The sequence below is a fragment of the Mytilus californianus genome, unplaced genomic scaffold, assembly GCF_021869535.1.
Source record: "Mytilus californianus isolate M0D057914Y unplaced genomic scaffold, xbMytCali1.0.p SCAF_5, whole genome shotgun sequence".
Taxonomy (NCBI): Eukaryota; Metazoa; Mollusca; class Bivalvia; order Mytilida; family Mytilidae; genus Mytilus; species Mytilus californianus.
The window spans coordinates 35,217,863-35,244,604 of NW_026262701.1; the positions used below are offsets into that span (position 1 = coordinate 35,217,863).

Sequence of the window (26,742 nt, forward strand, 5' to 3'; positions counted from 1 at the left end):
TCTATTCGATATTTCCACGTTTACGAAGGTCTCGGGTCAAAAATCTTATTTCATTACAAAACCTTGTTGGTAGCCACATTTTCAAGTTCAATGACCAAAGTTTCAATGTTGAAGATACGCGCAGTCTATTATTATTCTTCCCTTTAAATACTCGAAGCTTTAATCTATTCATTAATTTGTCGTGTTTCCGTCTATTAAATCATTTTTGAAAACCCTTACACACAAAAGTGGCGCTTCTGAGTAAATAAATGTCCAACAACACTGACAAATATAATATCATTACACACATGGAAATAGCATTTAGTAAATGTTTAACTACACATGTTTTGGTTATTCCGACTTATGCCGAATGGACTATTCTAAAATGTGAAAACTCTTCGGAATTTTTTGATAGTCTACAATCCATTTATTGTCAGTTTGCTTCTGTTGACAGTTATGCTATCTAGAAAGATGATCTTTTCACTTTTGATGAATCTAGGTGTAACTATTTCAGTTGCAGTCTTTTCAATTCCCTATTTGGTAAAACAACTAAAATACGCAAATTTGACATGCAAAGTAATAAGCAATTGTCATCGATTGTTTGCTTAATAATATTTTTAAAAATATGTTCGTAAACAATCCAGATTTTTCTAAATATCAAAGAAATTTATCCACCTGAACTCATTCTTACCAAAACAAAAACTAATTGCTGGGGATGTCCTTTTTTAGACTTTGATATTAGAATTTCACATGGTAATATCCATACTAAATTTATGATAAGCAGATGACAACTTTTCCTTTCCTATTGTTAATTTTCCTTTCATTACTGTTGGTGTCACTTTGGGTGTATATTTCTCAGCTGGTTCATATTGCACCTGCTTGCAGCGAAATCTCGGATTTTAATGTACCGAATATGTTCATCTCTTAAAATCTTTTACAACAAGGATATAATATTATAAATCAATGGTCAAGACTTTTACTTAATTTTAACACAAATATAGAAATTTATCGCGCAAGTATGATTTCACTTGCAGGAATTTAAGAAAAAGTGGTATTTAGAATTAAAAGTTTTACGGTATTATTGTTTATACACCTAACAAAGGAATTGTCTTTCAAATCTGTCTCTCTTGCTAAATAGACTTAATTACAACGATTATTACTATATATAGTATACAGTTGTTCAATCAATGTCTCTCGTACTTTAGGGGATAACTATTTGTTCACCAATTTGTAGTTTGAAGCAATAATACATGTTTCTTTTGTGTTTTTATTTTGTTTTGGGCATTGTAAGATAGCATGGCTTTCTGTATTTTTTATGACGTTGTTGGAACTACAGCAACTGATATTAAGTGTGGAATGGTATTATTTTCATTAGCAGGCTGAGTACTATGAGCTTAATTTCAGTAACTGAGAGCATTATTTAACACGGTAAATTTGTTGTTTATTTCGTTTTTTTCTTGCTATCATACTGTTATCTAGAGTTAATTGTTTTTCCTGCATTCTTTATATTGACTTGTTCATGGACGTTTGTTTAATCTCCAATCGAGAATAAAAAAGAGGGTTGAATTATCAAAAAACTTGTTTAACCTCGCCTGTTCCATGCCTGGAACTTCGTCAGTCGTTTGTCACAATACTTTGTTTTAATTGAAGAATCGAGTTTTAATGGTAGATCTTTGATTGCTTCTGTTTAATTTATTTGCAATTTTTATAGACTCGGGACGATTTAGAGCATGGAAACCTATTGTTGAAGACTGCATGTATGTTGGTCTGTTGATACATTTTGGTTACTTTTGTGGTTGGGTTGCTGTTTAATTGACGTATTCCCCACATCTCCTTATATTCATATTTATATGTTTATTTTGCAATAACGAGAATTTTAAAGTAACATTTAAAATATTCAGCAACATTTTAAATTTATTAAAATCTTTAAATTTATGGCGTAATATGACTATCAATGTAAATTTCATTGCCCCGAAATTTGCTTTTAATATATTTTATTTGTGATCCCAGTAACTTTCAAAGTATAGGTTTCTCCTTGGTGTCACTAAATCTAATATACTATATACAAAGTAAAATGCCGTAGTCAATTTTAAGGTGTTTAGCAAAATATAAAAATATCAAAATGGAGTGCACCGTAAAAATTGATAAAAAGGATTGGGCATACAATTTCAAGGCAGTTATAAAACACTATTTCATTATTCCTTTCTATGTAACGAAATATATCGATTGGTATATATATATATCTTTCCTGTTGACTATGTTAACGTATAACATGCTACGAGCAGTACAAATGTCATTGATAACGAGTTGTAAATATCACTGATAAAAATTAAGAAGATATCCTGAAGGCAATTAAAAACCATTGCATGCCTGATCTCACTGCCTGCGAAAAGTGAAATCCAAAGTATTCAAACAAAAACAAACTGAATGAATTATAAACACAAAAACAGAAGAAATGTATAAGACTCCCTTCTAAACAAGCGTCTTGCAGGATGAAAATTGAATTTATTTGTATATGAAAGGCAATATATAGATATAGGTCGATATAATTTGGCTTGTGAATGTCTTTGCTATTCATTTTTGATTTAGAAAAAAAAAAACAGTGAAACTTGCAGTTTGAGTCAGCTAAAAACATGTTAAATTTGTTTTGTTATTGAAAAGGCCCAATAAAACGGGCGATTATCTGAAAATGTTGGCGAACTCTCATTGTATATTCATAATACTCTTACTTTTAAAAAAGATTTAAAGACTATAGCCCTTGCTGAAGAAATAAAAAACATAAGGAAATGAGATTTACTTCTTATCTTGAACCCCCTAAGTTTGACCGGGTTATATAGAAATAAAGTCATCACTGGACTTCGGACAGTCCGACAGTTAAACTTATACTTAAGAGGGGTGTTCGTTTAGCTGACCAGGATGTATAAATATTCAGCTATACGTCCGGTCGGAATGGAGGCTAAATCCAATAAACATGCCTCTCGCAGGTACAATGCATGAATGTCACGCTTTCTGTATGTTAAACAACTCTTTGTTAGGTTCTAAGGTGGCATGTTGCATGGCAAAATTTCTGTCTCTATCAAACATACTCTCATTTTTCAGTGGAAGTCCACATTTCCCACCCTTCATCCCGGTCTTGTCACTTTGTAGAATCTACCTATTGGATTAATTGTTTTAATTTGTTTTCATCCTGAAAATGCATGAAATATTTGCCCATAGAAGTTAAACAATATTTGTTTATAGATGTTCTAATTCGGCATCATGTTCTAAAACAAAAATGGTTATGCTTTTGTGTAAACAAGAAATACCAACACGACATCATGCATGACATTCATACACAAAAGATGCATTGTTACGTAAATTATTTGATTTAACGATTATATAACGATTATATGAATGACATGATACATGAACCTACAATTGAAATTTCAAAAAATTTACGGCAAATTTATAATGCAATATTAACATTTATTAGTGAAATTGTATGCATTTAACATGCAACTCGTTTAACCTTCTCTGTTTCTTTATCATTCATGAAATATTTTAACACAAACTTCCAAAGAAATACCCTAGGTTTAAATAGTAATATACATTTTTGATATACTTAACAATGCATGCAAAACTAGGTAACCATATCATTGTAGCGTGTTTTTCTTTTTTTTTTTTATTTGTCTCTCTGCAATTCTCAGAATCTTAATTACAGCTTGCACGAATCAATGTTGTAATTGAAAAGCAATCATAAAAGAGGGGCAAAAGATACCAAAGGGACATTCAAACTCATATTAAAGTCGAAAATAAACTGACAACGCCATGGCCAAAAAAGAAAAAAGACAAACAACATTACACAAAACAACAACACAGAAAACTAAAGACTGAGAAACACGAACCCCAACGAAAACCGGAGGTGATCTCAGGTGTTCCGGAAGGGTAAGCGTGTATTGCGTCTGATATTGAACAGTAGATTTTCAACTGAAGGATTTTTCAGAATCATGATTTCCTTAGCAGAGCACGATTCCGGTCACAGAAACTCTGTCAGTCAATCCTAGATAGATTAAATCATTTCGCGAAGGTTTTTATAAACTATATGCAGTTCATGTAGAAATTGAAAGTAGAATTATCCGTAAACATGTATGCATATTGTCTTGGGAAAAAGTCGGACGCCTAAAATGAAAGTATACCACTCCAAGTTATAGTGTGCATGTCTATAGCCAGGAACCTCTTTTGTGCTTTCTTTGTCTATATCGTAGTGTGTGGGATTTTGTTGGTTTTTTAGGGAGTTCTATGTAAACTTTGGTGTTATTCATTAGCCAATGTCATTATTCATTAACAGCTTGTTTAAACTCAAAACGATTGAAAACTTGATTTAAAAATAAGATGTGGTATGATTGCCAATGAGACAAATATCCACCTAAGTTCAAATGAAGTGGTATATAAGCAGTCATAGGCAACCGTACGGCCTTCAACAATGAAAAAATCCATACCGTATAGTCGGCTATAAAATTATGATATAAACACCATATGGTAAAGTATGGTATAAACACTTGTCTAGTGTTTTGTGCGTATTTCTACGTCAAAAGCATCTAAATTCCTTCTTACTTTCCAAGAAAGATGATATTCAGATTCGACAAGGTTAATGTTGTATAAGTTTGTCATATTGCTTTCATAGTATGCACATTGTAAAAGAGGGACGAAAGATACCAGAGGGACAGTCAAACTCATAGAAATCATACCACATCTTCTTTTTTATATTCTTCTAGTTGTATTGGACAATAAAAATGAAATGATGAAGATGATCGTGTGATATCAACTGTCTGATTTGATGTTGCATACGTTTTGAAATGGAGTATAATACATTTATAGACTGGCTTAGAATTTTCTCAGGCGAAATTAAGCATTGTGTTCATGTTATTAAGTGTATGACATTTGCATACCAACAGGCAGAATGAAGGTCGTTCGTAAAATATTGTTACAAATAATAAAATGCAGAACTCCAGTCACTCCTGTCACTCTTAACACTTCGAAAGAACTTTCTTATGTTGTACCGTAACACCACTGTCCCAGGTTAGGGGGAGGGATTGGATCCCGTTAACATGTTTAACCCCACCACATTCTATATGTATGTGCCTGTCTCAAGTCAGGAGCCTGTAATTCAGTGGTTGCCGTTTGTTGATGTGTTACATATTTGTTTTTCGTTCTTTATTTTGTACATAAATTAGGCCGTTAGTTTTCTCGTTTGAATTGTTTTACATTTGTCATTTCGTGGCCTTTTATAGCTGACTATGCGGTATGGGCTTTGCTAATTGTTGAAAGCCGTACGGTGACCTATAGTTGTTAATTTCTGTGTCATGTGGTCTCTTGTGAAGAGTTGTCTCATTTGCAATCATACCACATCTTCTTTTTTATATTCTCGTAGTTGTATTGGACAATAAAAATGAAATGATGAAGATGAAATGGTCTTAGATTCGTTAATACTCCGCACCTTATGAATTAACTCGTTGTTTTCATTGGGAATATGTATTATTGTTTCTATTGAGCAAAATATTAAAAAAAAACAAAAAACAACTACCACGCAAACTCTAAGTGTATTGAAAATAAACTGGTTTGCATGTTTATAGATTCGTTACGGTTGAAGAAATCCCAAACTACATTAAATTATTCAGATTTTTGTAGTATATTGACTTTCTTTAGTGGTAACACTGTCTAGTTTTCCTTCTATACGCGAATTGTTTAGATTCAATATACTTTTACTGTTACCTGTATTTACCTGACATCCTTACTTTTATAAGATATTCATGTTGATCCATCTTTATAACTAAACCATACATTTATAGTCCATGGTTATATCACTTTCCATTACGACTATCCACATGCAACTAATTCAAACCTTTTACTTACATGCACCTGAAAAGGGGGTCCGTTTTACTGTGAATGGTGTATAAATACTCATGCACTCTGCATGTTAAAAACCTTTTTTTTCAATTTTCCGCCCAACCCCTTATCCACGTAATTACCGCCAGCAGATTCTTATTCTAGTTGTTGATCTATTGGTAATTGCTTCACTCGAAAATGAGCGTGGAATATCCTCAATAGGATGATAAAGTCAGCAACAATCTGTGACATAACACAAATATTTGCTTTATATATACATGAATATTAAAATAAGGATATAATTGAAAATAAACACACTGTCATAAACCTTTCCCTCTTTTTAAATTAAATTTTAACATTTTTAAGAGTGCCTTCAGGACACACATCACTGATAAATCAATTTATTTTATCGTGTTCATCTATCCTGTTACAACAGTTAAAGATGTTTCCATGTTAGCCCAGGGAAAGATAACTTGTTATGGTTAACAATTAAAAATGATAAAAGAACTACTTGTAACTGTGGAATTTGTCAGATAACTTATATAGTTCGTTTTATTAAACACAGCTGTGTATGGCGTAACAAAGAAAATATTTCCTTATATTTTGAAATTCAATGGAAAACAAACATTAACAAACATCGTCGATTTCTTATACATAATACTGAAAACATAATATTATATACAATAAAAAAGAATTTTCTTCACCCAAATCTTTATTGAAAATAATTTTTACTTCGGTGATGTCTTTTTATATGTATTAATTCAACTTCATTGAATAAAACAAATAAAAAAATAAATAAACTTTAACAAGTAAAAAGTAAACTGCAATTTAACCAGAAGTTTTAGAAGATAAATATTTAAATAACTAATGATATCATCAAGAACTTTAATTTACAAACGTCTTGATGTCTTACAAAAATATTTTCTCTAAATAAACAAATAATTATAGTATTTCATTCCCCTTCAGTAGATAAGTACAGCTGATTTATGAAAAAAGCCAATTCATAATTATAATTGTTCATAACCACAAACTTCAAAAGCAGACAAATTAGATAATAACTTCAACTCAAATTGTGTATTTTTGTAGATGTTTTTCTTCACTACACACTGTAGAATCTAGCCTTACACATTATCAATTTGATCAAATACTTCTTTATAATTCAAAAGTCAATTGAACCGGTTTTGCAAATAAATCTATTCATAGAAGTAATTTTCAGTCGGGTATAGCGGCGGATGGTTCGATCCACTTTGAAAAAACGGGTAGAATCTAGATCAAAATCGATTTTTATGTTTAACTTATAGAAATCTTGTTCGTCAACTTCCACCCTTTCAGTTAATGTGGGAGGACCTTGTTAGGGTGGATAATTATATAATTTGCTTAAAAATAGTTCGAGTTCTATGAGGTGTGTCATTCAAAAACTGACAGTAGTAAGAGCAAGGATTAACTCATAAAGATCACGGTAAGACAAACGCACAAGGATAGCTGCTTTATCTCAAATTATAACTCATTTTCTTTTAATTTATATAATAAATTTCTTCGACAATCTTAAAATGTATATTCCCCAAATATATATATATATATATATAAAAAACGCCGGTATGAAAAATGATTATGTGGATGAATTTTTTCAGTAGCAACTTATGTATAGGGCAAAATTAAAGACAAATAAAGCTTTATTGATCTTATTGATTGGCACCACCAAGGTGTAAACTTGTAATAAATAAAATAGAAAGCCAGCAATTTTTTAATTAAAACTATATCTCATTTAAAATATTTTGGAAAACAAAAATATTCATACTAAAACAAAAACAAAGCAACTACCCGGAGGAAAGAACAGTGATCCAAGCTTTTGGTGATTATTAAATATATATATATATATATATAAATATGAAGGAAAAGAAACGTGTGGTTATTTAGTTTGATCCCTTGTCTCTGTGGAATATTGTTTTACCATCAATGTGTGCGAATCTTGTTGAATACTATCCGATTATGTATACCTTTTTTGTTTTAAGGGATTCAGCTGTTGTTTAATATTTGAAATTTCATGTAACTTTTGTCCAACATCTCTTCTGATTCTTATAAATTCCATTTTTCACAATTTTCGACTTTTTCCGGTAGAAGATGAATTGGGTGTTGGTGATATGCTTGGTTAATCACTCAGTGCGATCATCCTCTACTATCATGTGAGGTCATGGATTATGTATGTGCTTGTTAAATCTAATTTACATATTAACCATATAACTGTTATGGAAATATTGATCATGCTTAAAATGCTCAATGCAAACAAACCAAAACAGAAACGGTGCCACTTACTGTAAATGTTCATTATGGTAACACCTACATGGGAATGTTTATCTTACGTGGTTTGCTAATGAGAGGCACTTTGTTTGATTTGTTCATCAATTAAAAAATAGTTTCGTGGAGTTAAATAAAGTACAGATAACTAACAAACAATGCTTCTTAAAACACGTTTAAAGGAAAATAGAACTAGAAAAAAATTCAAATTAGATGCCTGTTCATTTTCTGGTGTATCTACTCACCGAAGCAAGAGAGTTAAACACTACATCATGATTCACTGCGTTTGTTTCTATTTATAAGTTGTGTGTTAAAAAAGAGGCAGAAAATTACAAGGGGACATTCAAAACTGATAAGTCGGAGAAAAAATGACAACGCCCATGGGAAAAAAACAAAAACGACAAAAAGACGAACTATAGTCCACAAAACACTAAATAAAGGAGCTCAACACTTTATTATTTTTTCTTCTCACAAATATACATAAAGAAGTCACAATACTCCAGCGGCCCTCAGTGATAGTCAAGTGGTATTATTAAGCACCACGAATCTTTACAAGTTGTGGGTGATTAATTAGGCCCTACTTCAAAGTCCAGTCAAGGGCAATAATTTCATACATTTTCAAGACAAAGTTGTAAATGAATCAACACATTGATTGAAAGGGTCCGCAACCCTCACACGTTATCTGTTTGAACAAAAAGTTCTTTTGAATTCCGTGAACTTGAGGTAATAAGATGGACTAAGAGCTGCCTCCTTGCTTTCGACCTAAATTATGCATGAAATATTTGCAACTGGAAGTTAAGGAAACAACAATCAATTAATCTAATTAATACTATGAAAGTCACAACATCAGGCGATAATATTATCCCAGAGAAATATGTAACATTAGCACTAGCACTAGGAAGTCACACTGATTATCATTTTTGTTCAATTTGACCAGATTTTACTGTAATCAAAAGGCCGATTTAACAATCATTCGGTGACCAGTTCAGTGACTGGCATCTGTCCTTGTATTTTGCCTAGTCGGAATTTGTGTATTATTTACTCGGGGTGGGGGCACTTTAAAGGGGCACTAGCTGTCAAATTCATGTTCACCGATTTGACTCAAATTCTCAAATTTGATTTATAACATACTAAAACGTATATTCAAATTACAATAAGTCTGAAATAAACAGTTAACACTGCATTTATTCGATAATATATATCAGAATTTCGTGTGTATTTTAGTCTAGACGCCATCTAATTTACTTTCGAGATGACCATCGGAGACTGCCGATTGTCATGTAACCCGATATAAACATGAACATAAATATAAATAACTAGCGACCTCGTGCAATTGGAATTTTCAAGGTATGTTTGATTCATGTTATAGGTTAAATAAAAAGTTAATTATCGTTTTTTCCTGTATAAGAATGATTTTTTTGTTGATCGAATCAGTCAACGAAATGGTTCACCTTTGTTTCACTTTCAATGTTGACATTCTTTTCCTTTTACATGCGTAACCAATCTTTAGCTATTGGGTTTAATTGAAGGTCACATGAATACGGATTCAATGAGGTCGAATTATTCACTTGCAAGTGAATAATTCATCAGCAATGTTTCTTTGCTTATTTTGACAAAATTGAACCAAATTGGTTGCTAAAAACGAATTATTATTTCATCATTTCACTTATATTAATGATTGAACCAAACAAAATCATATTCTATTTTTTTTCATATCTCGTAGTTAGTGCCCCTTTAATACTGAATTGATAGGGGTGCCGCTGGGGTTCTTTTACCCCACCCTTTTCATACAATTTAGAAGTTTAAAATGTATACCTTTTTGTATATTGCGTACATAAAAATGTAACCTTTTCCCATATTGGTTGGGTTTCGTGTGGTGTGTCGGAAAAGTGGAATACCAAAGTGTCAAAAGAGGGGATTATGTTAAGTTGTTATAACTTGTATCCAATCCTATTGTTTATTTAGACAATAAAATATGTTTAAACTAAAAGAGGGGAAATTTGTGGATAAAAACACAGCCGGGAACATCAAGAAAGACGAAGAAGAATTAACAAATAATACACTAAAAAGTTTATTGACCTTATCATATATTTCTGATATTTTTTCCCACCTATTCACATATTTTCAAGATGGAAAATGAGACCTTTCCAGCGACACACCCTATCACCTTGTATATAAAAAGTACCCCCCCCCCTTTTCCCCTCTCGACCCCCGAGATTATATATTTTTGTTTATTTAAAAAAAAAATCCACACGAATTTAAGCCAGTGGAGTAACAACTAGCCCTAGAAATTTAACTCTATTGAAATTTTCACATTAATTCAACTTTGCTGAAAATATTCATATATTGGCACATTTCCTGGGAATACGATTCATGTTGACTTGAAAATCCGCATTTATCTATTTTACAAATCTCGGAGTCTGAAAACAAAATAGCACGAGGAAAATCGCGGACCGAAATCGACTGACCAATGACAAATTTTACGGTCACCATCACGAATTGGTTGACCGATACGATGTGTCTGTGGTTCAATTCACAAAGTCGTCTGATCTGACTGTAAATTTATCGCATGTATTCTAATTTAATAATAATATCTTTATTTAAAGAGAGTAACTCATTTGGATTAAACCAATTTTTAATAAGGCTCTCTACATATATTTATTAACTACATGAATAAAACATAATCAATCTACCAATACACAAATATTAACCGGCAACACACACACATATATATAAATAGTCGTAAAAAAATAATTTTCACATGTGCAGATATATATATTCATAAAATAAATAGTAAAATAAGTAAACAAGTTAACAGTTCCAGTTTAATCGAGCATGACTAACAGGTGACGCTTACCATGTCGACGAACCCGGTCTCGATCCGTTTACAGTTTATTCAATTTATTCAATTCCTTCATTTTTTTATCTAGCCTTTGTTCATAATTTTAAGGATCATTAAGATAGACGATAGAATGGGGTGCCTAGGCGAGTTTTGAACATCAGTATACAAAATTCCGCGGTATCTGTCACTCACGTAGGGACTCAGTGAATAACAATTCTTTCTAAGAAATATAGTTTCTTGGTAACAGCTGGGACTATTACTAATATATTTTATTATACTTTATGTCAAAATGCCAGATTTTGATTGGTTAATACGAGGGAGACAATTTACTCTATCCTATGGTAAATACTCTATTACCCTTCACGGCCTGAGACGCTTGATCAAGTGTGCGCTTTATTAAATACGGATGATTGTTATGTACAAGACGTCTTAGTTTATTACTTTTCTGAATTTGAAATTTAATAGACAGTAATAACAGAACATTCAGTATAATAAATTAAATAACACCGTCATATCTGAGAGTGTGATAGAGCAAATTGTTACCCCTCGAAAAGACATTGTCAACCTTGTCTTCGCCTCAGTTGAAAATGTTTTCTCGGGGTAACAATCTGCTCTTTTACCCTCTCAGCTATGTGTTATTTATATAATATCCCAGGTAACAGATGCAAGTTCCGGCGATATTCGTGTGTGTAATTTCGCGCCATTTTTATCGATATAAACATCTTCATATCTTTCCCCTGATCCTATAGTCGCCTAATAGTACTTCCAAAATCTGTGCTTTTCCCCGGTTTATTCAATTATTAGTTTATCAATACCAGAATGTGTAATAAGCGCACAAGAAAAATATGGTGAATTGAATATGGAAACAATATCTTCATGTATTAGTTCGGCCCATATTGAATGCCCACAAAGTTTTTGCCGTGTTTATCAAAAATTATGGTCAGATCATATGTTTTTGTAGTCATATGAATTCGTACTAGCCTATGCATGCTTTTTCAATGGAAAATGTGACGTCACAATGCATTCTTAATAGCACGAAAACACATGAGACGAGGATAATCCAAATCATTATGACATCTTGAAAGGCTATTTTAATAAAATTAAAATAGTCTGTCAAGACGTTGTAATTATTTGGACTAAGCTAACCCAAAATATACTCTTGAGCAATCAAACATGTGTAAGTTGAACTTTTTTGTATAGATAAATTAAAAACTTTCTAGGGTTTGAATGTGATATGTTCTTCATTGTTCTTTGCTACAAAAGGTGCTGACACATTCTTTCTGTTGGGGAATTACGTACACCAATCTTGAGTTGTTTTTTATGAATGAGTTACATAGGTTGACCTTCTGTGTAAACAATATCATCGAAAATTTGGTTCTTACTGTGACGTAATAACAAAAGCATTGAGACAATGGAAATTTACGGGAAAGTGCATGAATTGAAAAGTCCCCTTCAGTTAAGGCATAGACCATTCATATTTTGTAAGGGCATATTGGTTTTTTCCCTGGGACATATTTTATCTTTAATTTCTATCTAACTTTATTGATTTAATTTTATAGCAGATTTTACATAGTGGATAATACAAACTTTGCTTCTTCATAAGGACAGCCTTGGCCCCCTCTTAATTAATATCTGCTATACAATTAGATTGAGACTCGAAATTTCATGAACAAATGATAATTAAACCACTTAATTTGGGTAATAATCCTTTAACACCTTGCCTCCGTAGTTAAATACTTATGTACATGTACATGATGTAGATAAGGAATAATATTCAAGAGTTAAATTTATTTTCAGGAATACAGGCAAAATGTATTATGTTCCATTTTGAGGAAAATTTTCAGCCAAATTTAAACAGCACCCCATAATTTTGGGAGTAGTATACATGTAAATAGTCACCAAGTGATTGCATAATGGTATTTCTTTTCAAACTGATTGGTTTATACTCATCCAGTTGTAACAGTAGAGTGCTTTAAAAAAAAAATATAAAATGTATGATCCAGACAAAATCGAAACAAAATCTTGAACAGAAATATGAAAATCATAACAAAACTAAAGTATCTAGTTGACTAAAAAGATACAAAATGTAATTTTACCAACTCATAGATGTAGAAGTTAGGAACTATAGGTCACTGTACGGCCTTTAACAATGAGCAACATCTATAACAAATACCAAGCTATAAAAGGTCCCGAAATGACAAATTCAAACAAGAAAACTAATGACCTGATCTATATTTGTACATATCTTTCACGTACACTTTTAATATACATGTATGCTGAAATGGATCAGAGTGGAGTCAAATAAAAAAGTGTTTTTATGAAGTGTGTATAATATTATTATTATGTCATGTTCATAGCTATGATAATGTATTAATTAATTTTGCAATATATATTTTTTTCTTTTAGGAAAGACACCAAACATCAAGGTCCTTGTAAAAATAATATCTGCCTGAAGTGCCACCTTGACCTCAAGGATGGGTGGGTCAAAATCCACAGAACTACCATCAGGGATCTCCTACTTTTTCGTTCTAGTTTTTGTCATTGTACCTGTATTATCCCAGAGTAAGTAATTTGATACATATTATCCATGTCTTGTCCAAAATACTGTAATAAATGTGAAAAATTATAGTTTGTTCTCAAGAATTGCCATCATCATCATCTTTATTTATTTTTTTCCCCTTTAAAATAGTTGATAAAATAATAAACCCCAAAGCTATCTTTTTCATTACAGTAATAGAAATAATGGTTTACAACATTTGTAGAATATTATATTAATAGTGAAAGTCACTGCCTTATATGTCAAAAATCTATTTCAAGAAATTTGTAAAAATGAGAAACAAAAATGTTCCTGCCAGATGTTAAAAATTATTTAAAAGGTGTTTTTTTTTTTTATTAAAATGTCTGGAATAGAGCTTGTCAATTTTGGAAATATGAAATGTCAAGATGGAGACAATGGATACAAGCTCATTGGAGCTTCTAGTTGTTAAAAGAAGTTAAATAGAATACACATTTGTCAACTAATTTGTAATATATATATATATTCACTTTCACATTTTTTTCTTCTTTTATTAGTTCCTCCTGGATCACCAGTCATCGACGGACCTCAAAACATAGTTCTAAATAACCAGATTACATTAACATGTACTTCTCCTAGAGGAAGTCCAGCACCAACAGTGAAATGGTTCAAAGATGACACCGAAATAACAACTGGTATTTCTACAACAACTTCTGGTACAGCAGTGACAACATCTTTAACGTTTACAGCTACTTTAGCTGATCATTTAGAGGTGTACGAGTGCCAGGCAGAAAATGGTGTACTGCAAAACCCTCTTACTACAACTAAATATATTGAAGTTCACTGTAAGTAGAAAACACTATTAGATAAATATTATAACACTGTGTACAATTGAAACTATTCAACTTTGCTTTAAAAAGTTGTTTTAAAGATAATAAGGTTGACATATAAATGAAATTTGGATGGCTTTGTAAACTTATGTGTCACCGTTGATACAGGCAATTTTCTCAGAAATCTGGTTATTTATCATGTGAAAAAAAAATAATCTGCCTGAAACAGAAGCTCAGCCTCCTGATGCCCTTATAGTTGATATTAAAGTTTTTGGGTCAAAGATTGGTATTTGGGACTATTTTTCTTCAGACTATGAGGAATATATGTGTAGTATTTTAGGACAAAAAATTTTGAAATCAAAGGAAAACTGGTTATCTTTTCCTCTAGAGATATCAAACTCTTTGATATTGGCTGGTTTGTAGTTTAACAGTTTAAAGTAATTTAGGTTCATTGATTTGCATCATTTTAAGTTATATTTATTTTAACATATTCACATAAAAAAACAACACATACACAAGCATAATGACCACACAAAATTATTTATTTCAAATCTACCTCATAGCTGGCTGGAAAGATGTTAACCCAAATTTTATATTGGTGAAGAAGCATTAAATTAGATTAAACTACATCTATATAAAAAGAAGATGTGGTATGATTGTCAATGAGACAACTCTCTACCAGAGACCAAATGATGTAGAAGTTTGCTGTTTTGGAATTTTTCCTTACATATTCCATACAATATTCGTTTTGTAATTGAATAAAATAAAATATTGATGGGCAGTACAAAGGTAGGTTTCATATGGGGTTCAACCTTTACATTCAAACCAGATCCTTTCCATTTTAACCTTTTTATGATGAGAAATCATTAATTTTATGAATGATAGATAACTCATTTCAATACCATTTTTATTCAGAGATTTTGTAGAAGTTTTTGTTATGGGGAAAAATGCTACAGTATAAGTACTGTTCAGCAATAAGTCAATTAGAACCCACATTTTACATTCTGCTAAATTGTGACCTTCACATTTGTATGCATGATTTGAGCTGCGTCGGATAGAAATCGACCTTATGAAAGTGCACGTATACATATACATGTATAAGAATTTTATCTATTTTGGAACATTCAAATACGAAATAAAAGATTGTTTTGTAGGGTTTTTATATGAACTCAATTTTCAAACAGTTACAGACTTTGCATAGAGATTTTTTCAACTTGTAATAAGTTAACAGATGTATTGATATTCATTTGCATAAGGTCGATTTCTATCTGACGCAGCTCATTTGTTGAAATTGTGTTAATCAAACTTGTATGTATTCCATTGCCCAACAACCACAATAATAAATGCATACAATTTCATAATTTACAGAATTTATAAAAGGACAAGATAGGTTTTGAACAGCAATTTCATAAGGTAAATGCAGTGTTGCGGTTGTATGATAGTAATTCTTTATTTAATACTTTTGTTTAATAGTTTCACCAGATGCACCAACTTTGACTGGACCAACTACTTTGACACCAGGACAACAAGGCACATGGACATGTATTTCCGCCAATGGTTATCCAGCTGGTATAATGACCATGAGAAATCAAAATAAAAATACTCAGTTTACATCCGAGTTTACATCTACCAGCGTATTAGATCAAAAATCCTATGATGTTACTGGTACCCTTACCTGGAGCCCAGTGATAGTTAACAATGGCGATACCATTTGCTGTGATGTTGCACATACAACCACACTTGGCAATACTCCACAGACAGTCTGCAGACAAATTACAGTTGCTCGTGAGTATTTTGAAATTTTACAGCTCATTTATTTGAGATCATACGTGAGGGTCTGGATGGGGATTCCTTCATTTCAGTATTCTTTAAATTTTTAGATTATTTTTCTCTATTCTTTATATTTTAGCACCTCATTATTCTCTATTCTTTATTATTTTGGTCCATTATTCTCTATTCTTTATATTTTTTGTCCATTATTTTCTATTTTGTAAACCCCGATCCACACCCTCATACATGTACATAAAGCAATTAAAATGATTGTTTGTTAGGTAGTCCATAGATTTGATATTATCTTTCTTTTCTGCCTGTTAGTGTTTCCAGACTGAAAATTATAAGACCAATTAAATACTGTGGATTCATTATTATTCATTGGATACCAATTTTCTTTGGATTCCATGGGTATCTGCAAACCATGAATTTATAAGTTCAACAAAGTGCAAATTTTCTACTAATGAACTAATAAAAAATCATTGAACAAGTACTAATACTGTGACTGGAGTCTAGTTTGAACAGTTCTTTACGATATTTTTATCTCCTTTAATCATTTAATTCATATTTTAATTTGATTTAAATTTGTGAATAAGACAGGAAATAATTTGGTATGAAAGAGAAACATCATTACTGATTTATTGCTAATTATTGCAGAGCCTATTGCAATTAATGCTCCTGTGACCCAGTATAATCCAATTCTACAGTCAACGGTTACTCTGCAGTGTGATGTTACTCAAGGAACTGCATCTCAAATCATATGGATTAAAGATAATGTTCAACTCAATATAAACAGTAATTCACGACTTTCTGGTGGCACTGTTGCTACTGAATCTCTGACAATTTCCAATGTACAACAGTCTGATGGTGGAAACTATGTCTGTCGGGGTATTGATGCAGTTACAGGAGATCCTGTCAATACAAATACTATTAATGTTAGCCCTGTTGGTAAGTAAAAGTGTAGCATTTTGTTTGTTTAGTGCAGACTTTATGTAAGCTTATCAGGTGCGGATCCAGGATTTTCAAAAAGGGAGGCCCTTGGTAAGCCAATGTTTGGGGTTGCTCCCTAAATGCGCCTATAGAGGGAATTTAGAAAACACTGTAATCAGTAATAGCATTATCGTAATTTGCAAGATGTATATTTTAATAACTTAAACAAGTTCCGTACAATTACAGAATAAAAAAATTGTCATTAGATTTAACATGTGAACACCATGTTACAAAGTAAGTGATCAACTAATTGTAAGTAGCATACAGAATCTATGACCTTCTCAAACACCTTTTAGTAGTGAATAGTTATCTAATTAGATGGTGTACATGTGTTTGGATTCAAGTGAAGAAAAACTTTCTGATTCTATTCTATTCAGCAGATTGGATTGAAAATTTACATACCAGCAGACAAGCACTTGTTTTTTTTTGTTTATGTCACATGACAGTATTTTTTTCAGTTCAATCTATAGTGCAGTTTGAGTTTTTTACAATGGAGTTGTCACCTTAGGATTTTTCTAATTTGGTTTTAAATCATTGATACATTTATAAACACTGAAGCATCTTTGAAGTAAGTAAACAGCTTGAAAAACCAGAGAAAGACTGCATTGATGATGCTTTTGTGTTCTTTCATTAGTTTTGTGATTTTGGAGTCCATTGCATGAATGGAAAAATGGATGACAGCACACAGTTAACCTTGGCTTGTGCAAAATGTTTTTTTTTAAGCAACACCTTTTTAAAGACTCGACAGATTGGATTGATGTTATTCAATTAATCATTTTGGTTCCAATGAGAAATCCAAGATGGTCACCACAGTTGAACATATTGTTAAGGGTAACATCATGAACATAGAATGATCAATCTTTTCTTTAATTAAGGCACAGATGAGCAATACTGGTTCTATGATGTCCCGGTTATTTCCATCTGCAATATAAAATGATAACATATACAGAAAAAAGTTTTACACCTAAATAAAAAATTTTAAAAAGTGTCTTTAAGAAATCTGCCGTCTAAGATTACCATTGTGAAACACTATGAAATCACGTTTGACTGGTAAAATCTCATTTAAGCAAAATAAAAAACCAATGAATACATGTATAGTATCAACAATTTTTAACAATGTAAACTTAAAACTTTTTAAGGAACCCCACCTGCAACAAGTATTCCACAATCATCATACACTCAAATAACTGGACAACAAATTATTCTGGGGTGTGCAGTCAGCTCACCAAACAGTCCTCTACAGGAAGTTCAGTGGACATTTACCAATAATGGAGGTCAAGTGACAGACCCTATCCTTGTTTCAACCTCAAATGGAAAGTATTCAGGCTCAACAACAAATAGTCCATCTTTGACCATTAACAATGTGGCATCAACAGACCAAGGAACATACAGCTGCAAGGCCAGAAATCTAGTTGGGACCAGCACAAATAATCCAACAACAACTCTAACCGTTACAGGAAGTAGGTTTATTCTATATTATATAAGTGTTATTATTATAATAAAATGGGGATGTGGTATGATTATTTAAAATAACTACTGGTAACTGTACTGTCTTTGACAATAAATTAAATCCATGCTGTAAAATATAAGGTAAGCTTTAAAAAAAACCAGGATGACCCAAGAAAAAACTGTGAAAACCAATTGGAAAGCGCTTGATTCATCATGTTATTACTAAGCACAAAACAAAAGGTGTAAAGTACTGATGTAAGAGTATTCACAGTTACAGAAAGTTAGTTCAAAGCCCAGTTTCAATTGGTAAACAACAACAACAAAATCAGAGAAAAAAATCAATTAGTACACTCAAAGTGGATTTAGTGTAACAATGTCATGAAGAGACTGAGAAAAGCATGACCATGATTGGTTTGCAATAAGGATACAAAATGTCATTCTTAAAAAAATACTATAAATGAGCTTGCAGTACATAATATATTACAATTAGATGTGCACATGTAAGATAATTGTGTGGACAAGTTCTGATGCGATGGAATTGACTTTTGTTTTCTTATATTAGAAAAAACACAAAAGATTGAGATACAGATTTGACTGCTATTTTATGCATATTGATTGAATTATTTTCATCAGCTTATTTATAATTATATGTGTAATAAGTAATGATTTAATAAGTAATGATTAATAGATATTGTAGTTTTACACAAAGACTTTTTTCTCACAAACAAGTCTTTCTTGATGACCAATTAAAGTATAGGTAAATGGACTATGCAATTCTGTAGTTTAAAGTTTGGATCCATTTGGTGAAATCTGTGTAAATTGGATCAAGAAAGTTTTTTTATCTTTCACATTTTTTTATTCAAGGTCTGCCTGTAGTCCAGATTAATCCTTCTACCTACACAGCAACGTATGGAAGTCAACTGGTAATTAATTGTAATATCGTATCTGCTAGTCCTGCAGCTAATCAAGTCTACTGGCAGAGAAATTCCAATAATCAGATTCTACGAATTGACAATGGAGACCAGGGGTATCAAGGCAGTACAACATCCACACCTTCATTAACGATTAATTTTGCTACAACATCCGATGCAGGAGTATACACATGTTTTGCTACAAATGCCGTAGGAACTGGCAGCAGTAACCTTGGAACTGTAACAATTACTGGAGGTAAGTACTTGTATCTTAAAAGAATGTCTTAATAAGGATTTTCAGTTCCGATTCAAATTTAAAATTTTCCTCATCTAAGTTGAGTGGGACAGTTGTAGAACTCTTTGTGTCCTCATCTAAGTGGGACAGTTGTAGAACTCTTTGTGTCCTCATCTAAGTGGGACAGTTGTAGAACTCTTTGTGTTCACATCACAGTACTCATGCAAAAGCAGATAGGAGAGTCTGATGATGTGCTTTAATAAAAACATTACATGACTCATTGTTCATTAAAATCATGTTCAGGAGTGGGCTATATTGTAATCACCTTGTCAGTATGTTCGTTTGATATCCCATCAGTTTGTTCACATTTAGGAGTGGGCTATATTGTAATCACCTTGTCAGTATGGAATTTTTCAATATGTTGAATGAATTAAAATTTTTTATAATACTTTTCTCTTCCACTGGATGCTAAGCAACAAACAATCAATCAATTAATCACAATTTTCTCCAACTTCTGAACAGATTAACTCACAAGCTATTAAAAAGTAACATTATAAAACCCCTTAAGAATTGAAATTTAGAAAAGGAAGAAGATTCCCTGATTTCACACCCTGAATGACAATGTGACATTTTACATATTCAAATATGTATTAACTATTAAGAGTAAAATTCCAGCAAATTCAGCAAATAGATTCAGAAGTGACGGTACACTGTCCATGCAATTCATGATTTCATTTCATAATTGGCACATTTGTGATCTTCTTTTTACTGATGAATTTAGACAAAGAAGATTGTGACTAAACAAACTCGTGGTAAACCCTTTAACATGTAAAAAGAGTATTTCCAAACAGTGTTTTTATTCAATAATATTCAAGAAAAACTGTGAATGTCTGAACGTCACTTGTACTCAACCTGTATATATTTTTGATATGCATATTCTAATTATGGATAACTTTGAGCATTCTAAATTAATCTTAAGAATTGTAGTGTAAGCATTTATATTACTACTGATTTTTTTAGGACTTCTTTCTGTTTTTGTCACTCCACAAAATCAAAATGTTATCCAAGGAGGTCAACAAAAAATAACCTGCACTGTTAGTGGAACTCCCGCTGCACAGAACATTGCCTGGATGTTTACACCAGCTGGTAGCTCTCAGCAAACTCAACTAAGTACAACAAACAGTAATAAATACACAGTTGGTTCAACACAGGATCCTTTTTTGAATGTTCTTAACTTCCAACCAAGTGATGCTGGTACTTATGTATGTAAAGCATCAAATGCTGCAGGATCCTCATCTAGTAACCCTGGTTCAACTTTGACCTATATCAGTAAGTCTCTAATATCATTTATGTGTTCATACAAATTATCAATAAAGATTTGTTGTTTATGTTGAGCCTATGTTTATCCATTGAAATCTAAATAGCTGATGCAAATTATAAAATCCTCACTTCAAGGGAGGGGATTATAATGGTTTACCTCTGTCCCTCCCTCTGTGTGTCCATCCATCTGTCCTATACATTTTTGTCACATTTTTCACAGTATCTAAAGTCAGATCTTCATGAAGTTTGATAGCAATCTTCATGTAAGTATGTATTACTGTTTGATGTGTTTTCACATTTATTGATCATCAACTTCCTGATGTCCGGGTAAAGTGACATGTCTTCCTGCAGACTGATATCTTGTGAACTAGCACATTAAAAACCTGGCTCTGTGTGTTGGTCTAGTACAAAGCAGGGTTTATATTCATATCACATAACATGATCTCCTCCTGAATATGCATTTAATTTACCACTGGACGTTAAACAGCCATGCATCCATCTTATATCTTTGTTATATTTCAGCTGTACCTACAACAAATGTTGAACCAAGTCAGTTTACAGCAACAGTAGGCGATAATAGTTTCCAGGTTCAGTGTACGGTTACTGCAACACCTGGAGCAACATCTTGGTACTGGACATTCCAACCTGTAGGTGGCAGTCAACAAACCATAGCCCAAGGAACAAATGATCAACAGTATACTGTTGATAATTCTGGCACAAACCCTCACTTAACCATAAAGAATATTGCTTTGAATGAGGCTGGAATCTACACTTGCTATGCAACTAATGCTGCTGGTACAAGTGACAGTGCCAATAATCCTAATTCTAGACACACTCTATCAGTCACAGGAGGTTTGTTCTTAAGTACTGCTCATTAAGTTTGATATTATCAGGATATTCTAATGAAGCAGAAGTTTGCTTATATAAATTTTTATTGGAAGTTCATGTTTAAATGTGTCTTAGTTTAGACATTTTATAATATTGCTTAATTCATAAAGGATAGCAGTGCCCAATCACGAAACAGCTTATTTCATAATGATACACAATGTATATCTGGGTAAGATTAAAATTATCATTTCTTCATGATTTTTGTATGGCTTCCTTACTTCATCTAAATAATTTTTTATTTGAATGACAAATGTTTGATATAGGATAGTGGAATATAGTCAAAAAGTGTTTGAAACAATTTGTCTATCTTTTTTTTTTTATATACAATGTTACTTCTTTATTTATCTTTGCATTTATAGATTGAATAACATGTACAAGCAGCATGCAAACAACACTCTCTTTCTTTTTTCAATTGGGGGTTATTTTTAAATATATGATTATTTTGACAGCAATTTTGAATGTGGCTATTTCTCCTGCAACTGCTAATGTTATCAGAGGAAACACCCAAGTTATTGACTGCAATCCCCAAGGAAACCCATCTGCTACACTGATAACCTGGTATTTTACACCATCGGGAAGTAGCAGTCAACAGTTGCTAAATATAGCTAACAGTGGTGGGAAATACTCCGGTGGAACTCCAGGAAACCCAGATCTTACCATAACAGATTTCCAGACAAACAATGCTGGTTCTTATCGCTGTGCAGCAACAAATGCTGCTGGTACTGGAACTAGTAGTAATTCCGTATTGACATATGTTGGTAAGTATTTACATATGTTACATGCCGTCCCAGAAATAAAGGTTCATTCTTCATGTACATATTTTAATAATGCACATTTTCAGGAGTGAAGGTATGTAAATAAACTTTAATTGTTACGATTTTTCTTTCATCCAACATCAGGTTGATTATAATGTCTACCTAATTCGTTCAGGATGTTGATGAAAAACGCCATTGGTTCTTTATTGATGGGTATCCTAGAGAAGTTCATTTATTAAGAGCTTCATCTTGCAGGATGTAATTTGAAGACATATTGAATTCATGTGTTTTGGTTCAATACAAACTGAAGTAAAGGTTCATTGTAGTTGTAATATAAAATAGTGTGTGTGTGCATTTTCCACCTTGTTTCCAATGGAACAAATATTTTTGTTGATGATTCCAATGGAAAAAAGTTTATTTCAATGAACGACATTGTTCATTTTTTTAAAACGATATTTTTAACAATGTTGATATATTATTATATGTCAAAGATCTTTTTTATACCTAAGCCTGTAACTTTTATTGAGCTTATAGTTTTATAAGCATCATTTGCACTAAACTTTCAGATATGCGTTAACATTTTGAATTTCTATGCTTTCGTCAATTTGTCATTGTTCGCTAATGCATACATTTCTTGTTTTGAACTGTAATGTATGATAAATAATGAGGAATTGTAGATCAGACGTAAGTAAATACATTTCTCTTACAATTCTGTAAATGTTACTAATTGCATGTAATATCGTAGGAATATTCATTGTGGTAATAATTCTGTAAACAGAGAGAAAAATGCATGTGAAATAGATTAGCAGTTTTGTAGCTTGCTCAAAATATATCATTGGGTTAAAAAATGTGGACTATTTTATAAAATATATTAAAGAATTTATTGCCATATTTCGAAAAGTTTAAAGGTAATAGAGAGGGTGTAAGGTAATTTTTGTATGTTTTTAAATAGAGGGATTAGAAAAAGAAATTGAAAAAAAAAATATTTAAAAATTCTTTCGAGGTTCTCATATTTGTTAAAAAGTATATTAAATCAAGCAGAGGTTGAATCCATATGAATTGCTGGAAACAGAGAGGAAATAACATACCAATCAAACAAACTTGTTTAGATAATTAGTTGTTAGGAGACTGCTATTTCACAATTGTTGCACATTTTTGTTTTCTCCACAAAATGGTTTCTGTGTTCACATTTTGAAGTTTAAATAAACAAAATATTGTAATTTTCTTTAAAGATTTTCCAATTAAAGAGTTGAATAAAATGTAATATCGTATCAGATCTAATAAAATAATAGTAAAAAAGAAAATTGCCATCAGCATCTGTTTGTTTGTTAAACAACTGTTGTGACTTGAAAAAGGTTTGAAATAAAAGATTTTAAGTTTAGTGTGAGAATGGCGTAAAAGGATCATGCTCTTAATAATGGAAGAAATTTGAACATCATGTAAGTATAGTTAATATTTGTATATATATATTTATAATGATGCTTCTATAATTTTACATATTTTTTCGGCAAATAACACTCTGGACCAAACAGTATGCATATTCACATGAGCACATTTCTATGAATATCACTGAATCATCAAATTATGGATATTCATAATATAAATTTTGGTGAATAATGCTGCTGCATTTAAATAGTTTTTTGCATAAAATCTCTGGATTTTTTCCGTTAAGGAAATGAACGGCTAATACAAAAAGCTTTATAGACAATTGCGCTGGCTTTTCATGAAATTTCATAGACCAACCCTTTATGATATCATTGAACTATTGATCTACTATGGAATTCCCACACTACAGTTCATCAAATTTACTGGTTTAAGTTTACTGTTAAAATGGCTCATCTAGACATTTTCTATACTTATAGTTTTGAATATATACTATTTTATTTTGCTGTTCATAGTTCTTTGTCCGGATTGGAGTGTATTGAATCATGCCGTTTATCATATTGTTTCAGTTGATTAGTGCACATAAGTCTTATTTTCAATCAACTCCTACAAATAGAATTAAAGTAAATTACCTAAACTTTGACAAGTTCAGTCAATCATTTTATTTATTATCAAACATGTGTTGACTTATAATGTATATCACAAAATATTAAGTTTTGAGCATTAAAGTGTAAAAAGAATAAGCAAACATTGTCTTAGATACATCTATTTGTACTGAACATTAAACAATAGAAATACTGTGCAAGTCTTGTATTTCTTCTACTTGTTTCTAAAGCTTGTTCAAATAAACCTTTTAATTCCAAGACCATGCATGGTTATTCCTTATCTATCATAAGATTTAAAGACATCTAAAAGGAATCTTAATTATCACAAACTTGAAAGATATTAAATGTAAGACTTGGTTTTCAGAACCACTATCAATTTCGGTGACTCCTGCTGACGGCACTGCTATATATGGAGATGCCTCGTACACCATTCAGTGTACCATAATTGGAACTACACCTACATCATGGTCTTGGTCAAAAAGACCAACTGGTGGTGGTATAATATCCACAATATCTGCTGGAAGCAAATACACCATTGCTAATTCTGCCACTGCTCCACATTTAACTATCAACAGTATTGTGGAGGATGATGAACAAGATTATTACTGTCAAGCAGAAAATGCTGCTGGAACAGTAACAAGTACACGTGCAAGGCTGATTGTCAATGGAGGTCAGTTAAATTGTCAATGCATTTTGATTCATACTATAACATCTTTTCTCAGTTTTAAACCACAAAGGAGTAGGTTCAATAAGGCCCTAAAATGGCCCCTTTTTTTAGCTTAAATTTCAAATTAGGATTTATTGACCAATATCACAATGAATCATAGTTAATACAGTGACTAAATAGGAAATAAGCCTTTTGTTGAAAACTTACGTACCTATGCTTTATTCATGACGTCACAATTAGTACTCATTTTGATTTTGCTTGAAAAAATCAATGAAAATGGGTAAATTTCCATTGATTATTGGACAGGAAACATAGAGCGCATACGTCGATAAAAAAGATGTTTGTAAAGACATTTTACATGTCTAACTTGAATATTTAGTTTTGTCGAAGCTTGCACTCAATGTTTCCTGGTCCTAAATTTGTTTGAAATCAGGCCGATTTTGTCAAATTTCGCCAAAATCTCTTATCTTAACCTATTTGGGATGTAAAAATTAACGCTTTAGAATAAAACTTTTGACACAAATAGTTCTAATTAACTTTCTCACATGTCTTTAAGTCAACTTAAAACATTTTTTATCTTGTAACATTGAACTTTATAATCGGGGCCATATTTGGCCCTTACAGAACTTACTCCTTTATATATTAAATGAAAACATGATATGTGGAATCAATTTTTAATTCCTAAGTTTGAAATAACATATGTCTTTTGCTGAGGATTATTACATTGTTATAGTTTGATATGTAAAATTGTATTAAAATGATGTAAATTAAACATGAAAAGTACACCGTATAAAAAGGATTATTTACTTATTCTGTTGTATGACAGATTATAATCAAATTTTATCATACAATTGTATGGATGCTATTTCTGCAGAACTCATCTTAAATAAATTCACCATTCAAAACTTAAATTTTAACATAATTTTATTTGTATTTCTTTTAAGCTTGGTCTACTTAAATTGTATGCTTAATTCTCACAAAAGGAGTTTACCTAGCTACTTTTAATGATACACTTATCTCCATTTTAAGGCAAAATAAACAAAAAATTTCAATTTACATATTTATTCTGTATAAACATCTCATACAAAAAAAATTCAGAGAAATAATGTTCTCATCTGTAGCACCTAAACAGTTTGACCTCATAGGTACCCTTTTAACGGGAATAAAATATATATACTTTGTGTATACTTCACAATGGTATAAATTTGACCAAAATATTCGCATTTGAAAAATTGGTCCGTTTTGTTCGAAAATAAAGGAAACATGTCTCAATAAATCTGGGATTCAAACTAACAGCTTCGCTAAGGCTACTGACTGGCAAACAGTGACTTTTACACCTGAAAATGTATGACATCCAATAAAAAATCGCAGTGACAAACAATTTGCATAAGAATTTTCTGTCTGTGAGACATTCACCTTATTGCAGTGCATTAACTTGTGATA

General features: G+C 31.7%; 1 protein-coding gene across 7 annotated transcripts in view; it reads left to right on the forward strand.

The window, feature by feature from the left end:
* The window catches only part of LOC127701469 (hemicentin-1-like), a 105,253-nt gene that overhangs the window by 8,817 nt on the left and 69,694 nt on the right, over positions 1 to 26,742 (forward strand). For 6 of the 7 annotated variants that reach the window (XM_052205335.1, XM_052205337.1, XM_052205338.1 and 3 more), the window contains exons 1-11: positions 7,226 to 7,303; positions 13,388 to 13,543; positions 14,054 to 14,341; positions 15,800 to 16,111; positions 16,754 to 17,044; positions 18,226 to 18,546; positions 19,400 to 19,702; positions 20,702 to 21,010; positions 21,524 to 21,853; positions 22,339 to 22,647; positions 24,997 to 25,302. In XM_052205335.1, coding sequence (XP_052061295.1) covers positions 13,456 to 13,543; positions 14,054 to 14,341; positions 15,800 to 16,111; positions 16,754 to 17,044; positions 18,226 to 18,546; positions 19,400 to 19,702; positions 20,702 to 21,010; positions 21,524 to 21,853; positions 22,339 to 22,647; positions 24,997 to 25,302 — 2,857 coding nt within the window. In that variant the 5' untranslated portion in view covers positions 7,226 to 7,303; positions 13,388 to 13,455. Of the gene's footprint in view, positions 1 to 7,225; positions 7,304 to 13,387; positions 13,544 to 14,053; positions 14,342 to 15,799; positions 16,112 to 16,753; positions 17,045 to 18,225; positions 18,547 to 19,399; positions 19,703 to 20,701; positions 21,011 to 21,523; positions 21,854 to 22,338; positions 22,648 to 24,996; positions 25,303 to 26,742 lie in introns of those variants that run through there. The other variant, XM_052205336.1, reaches the window with a different exon arrangement.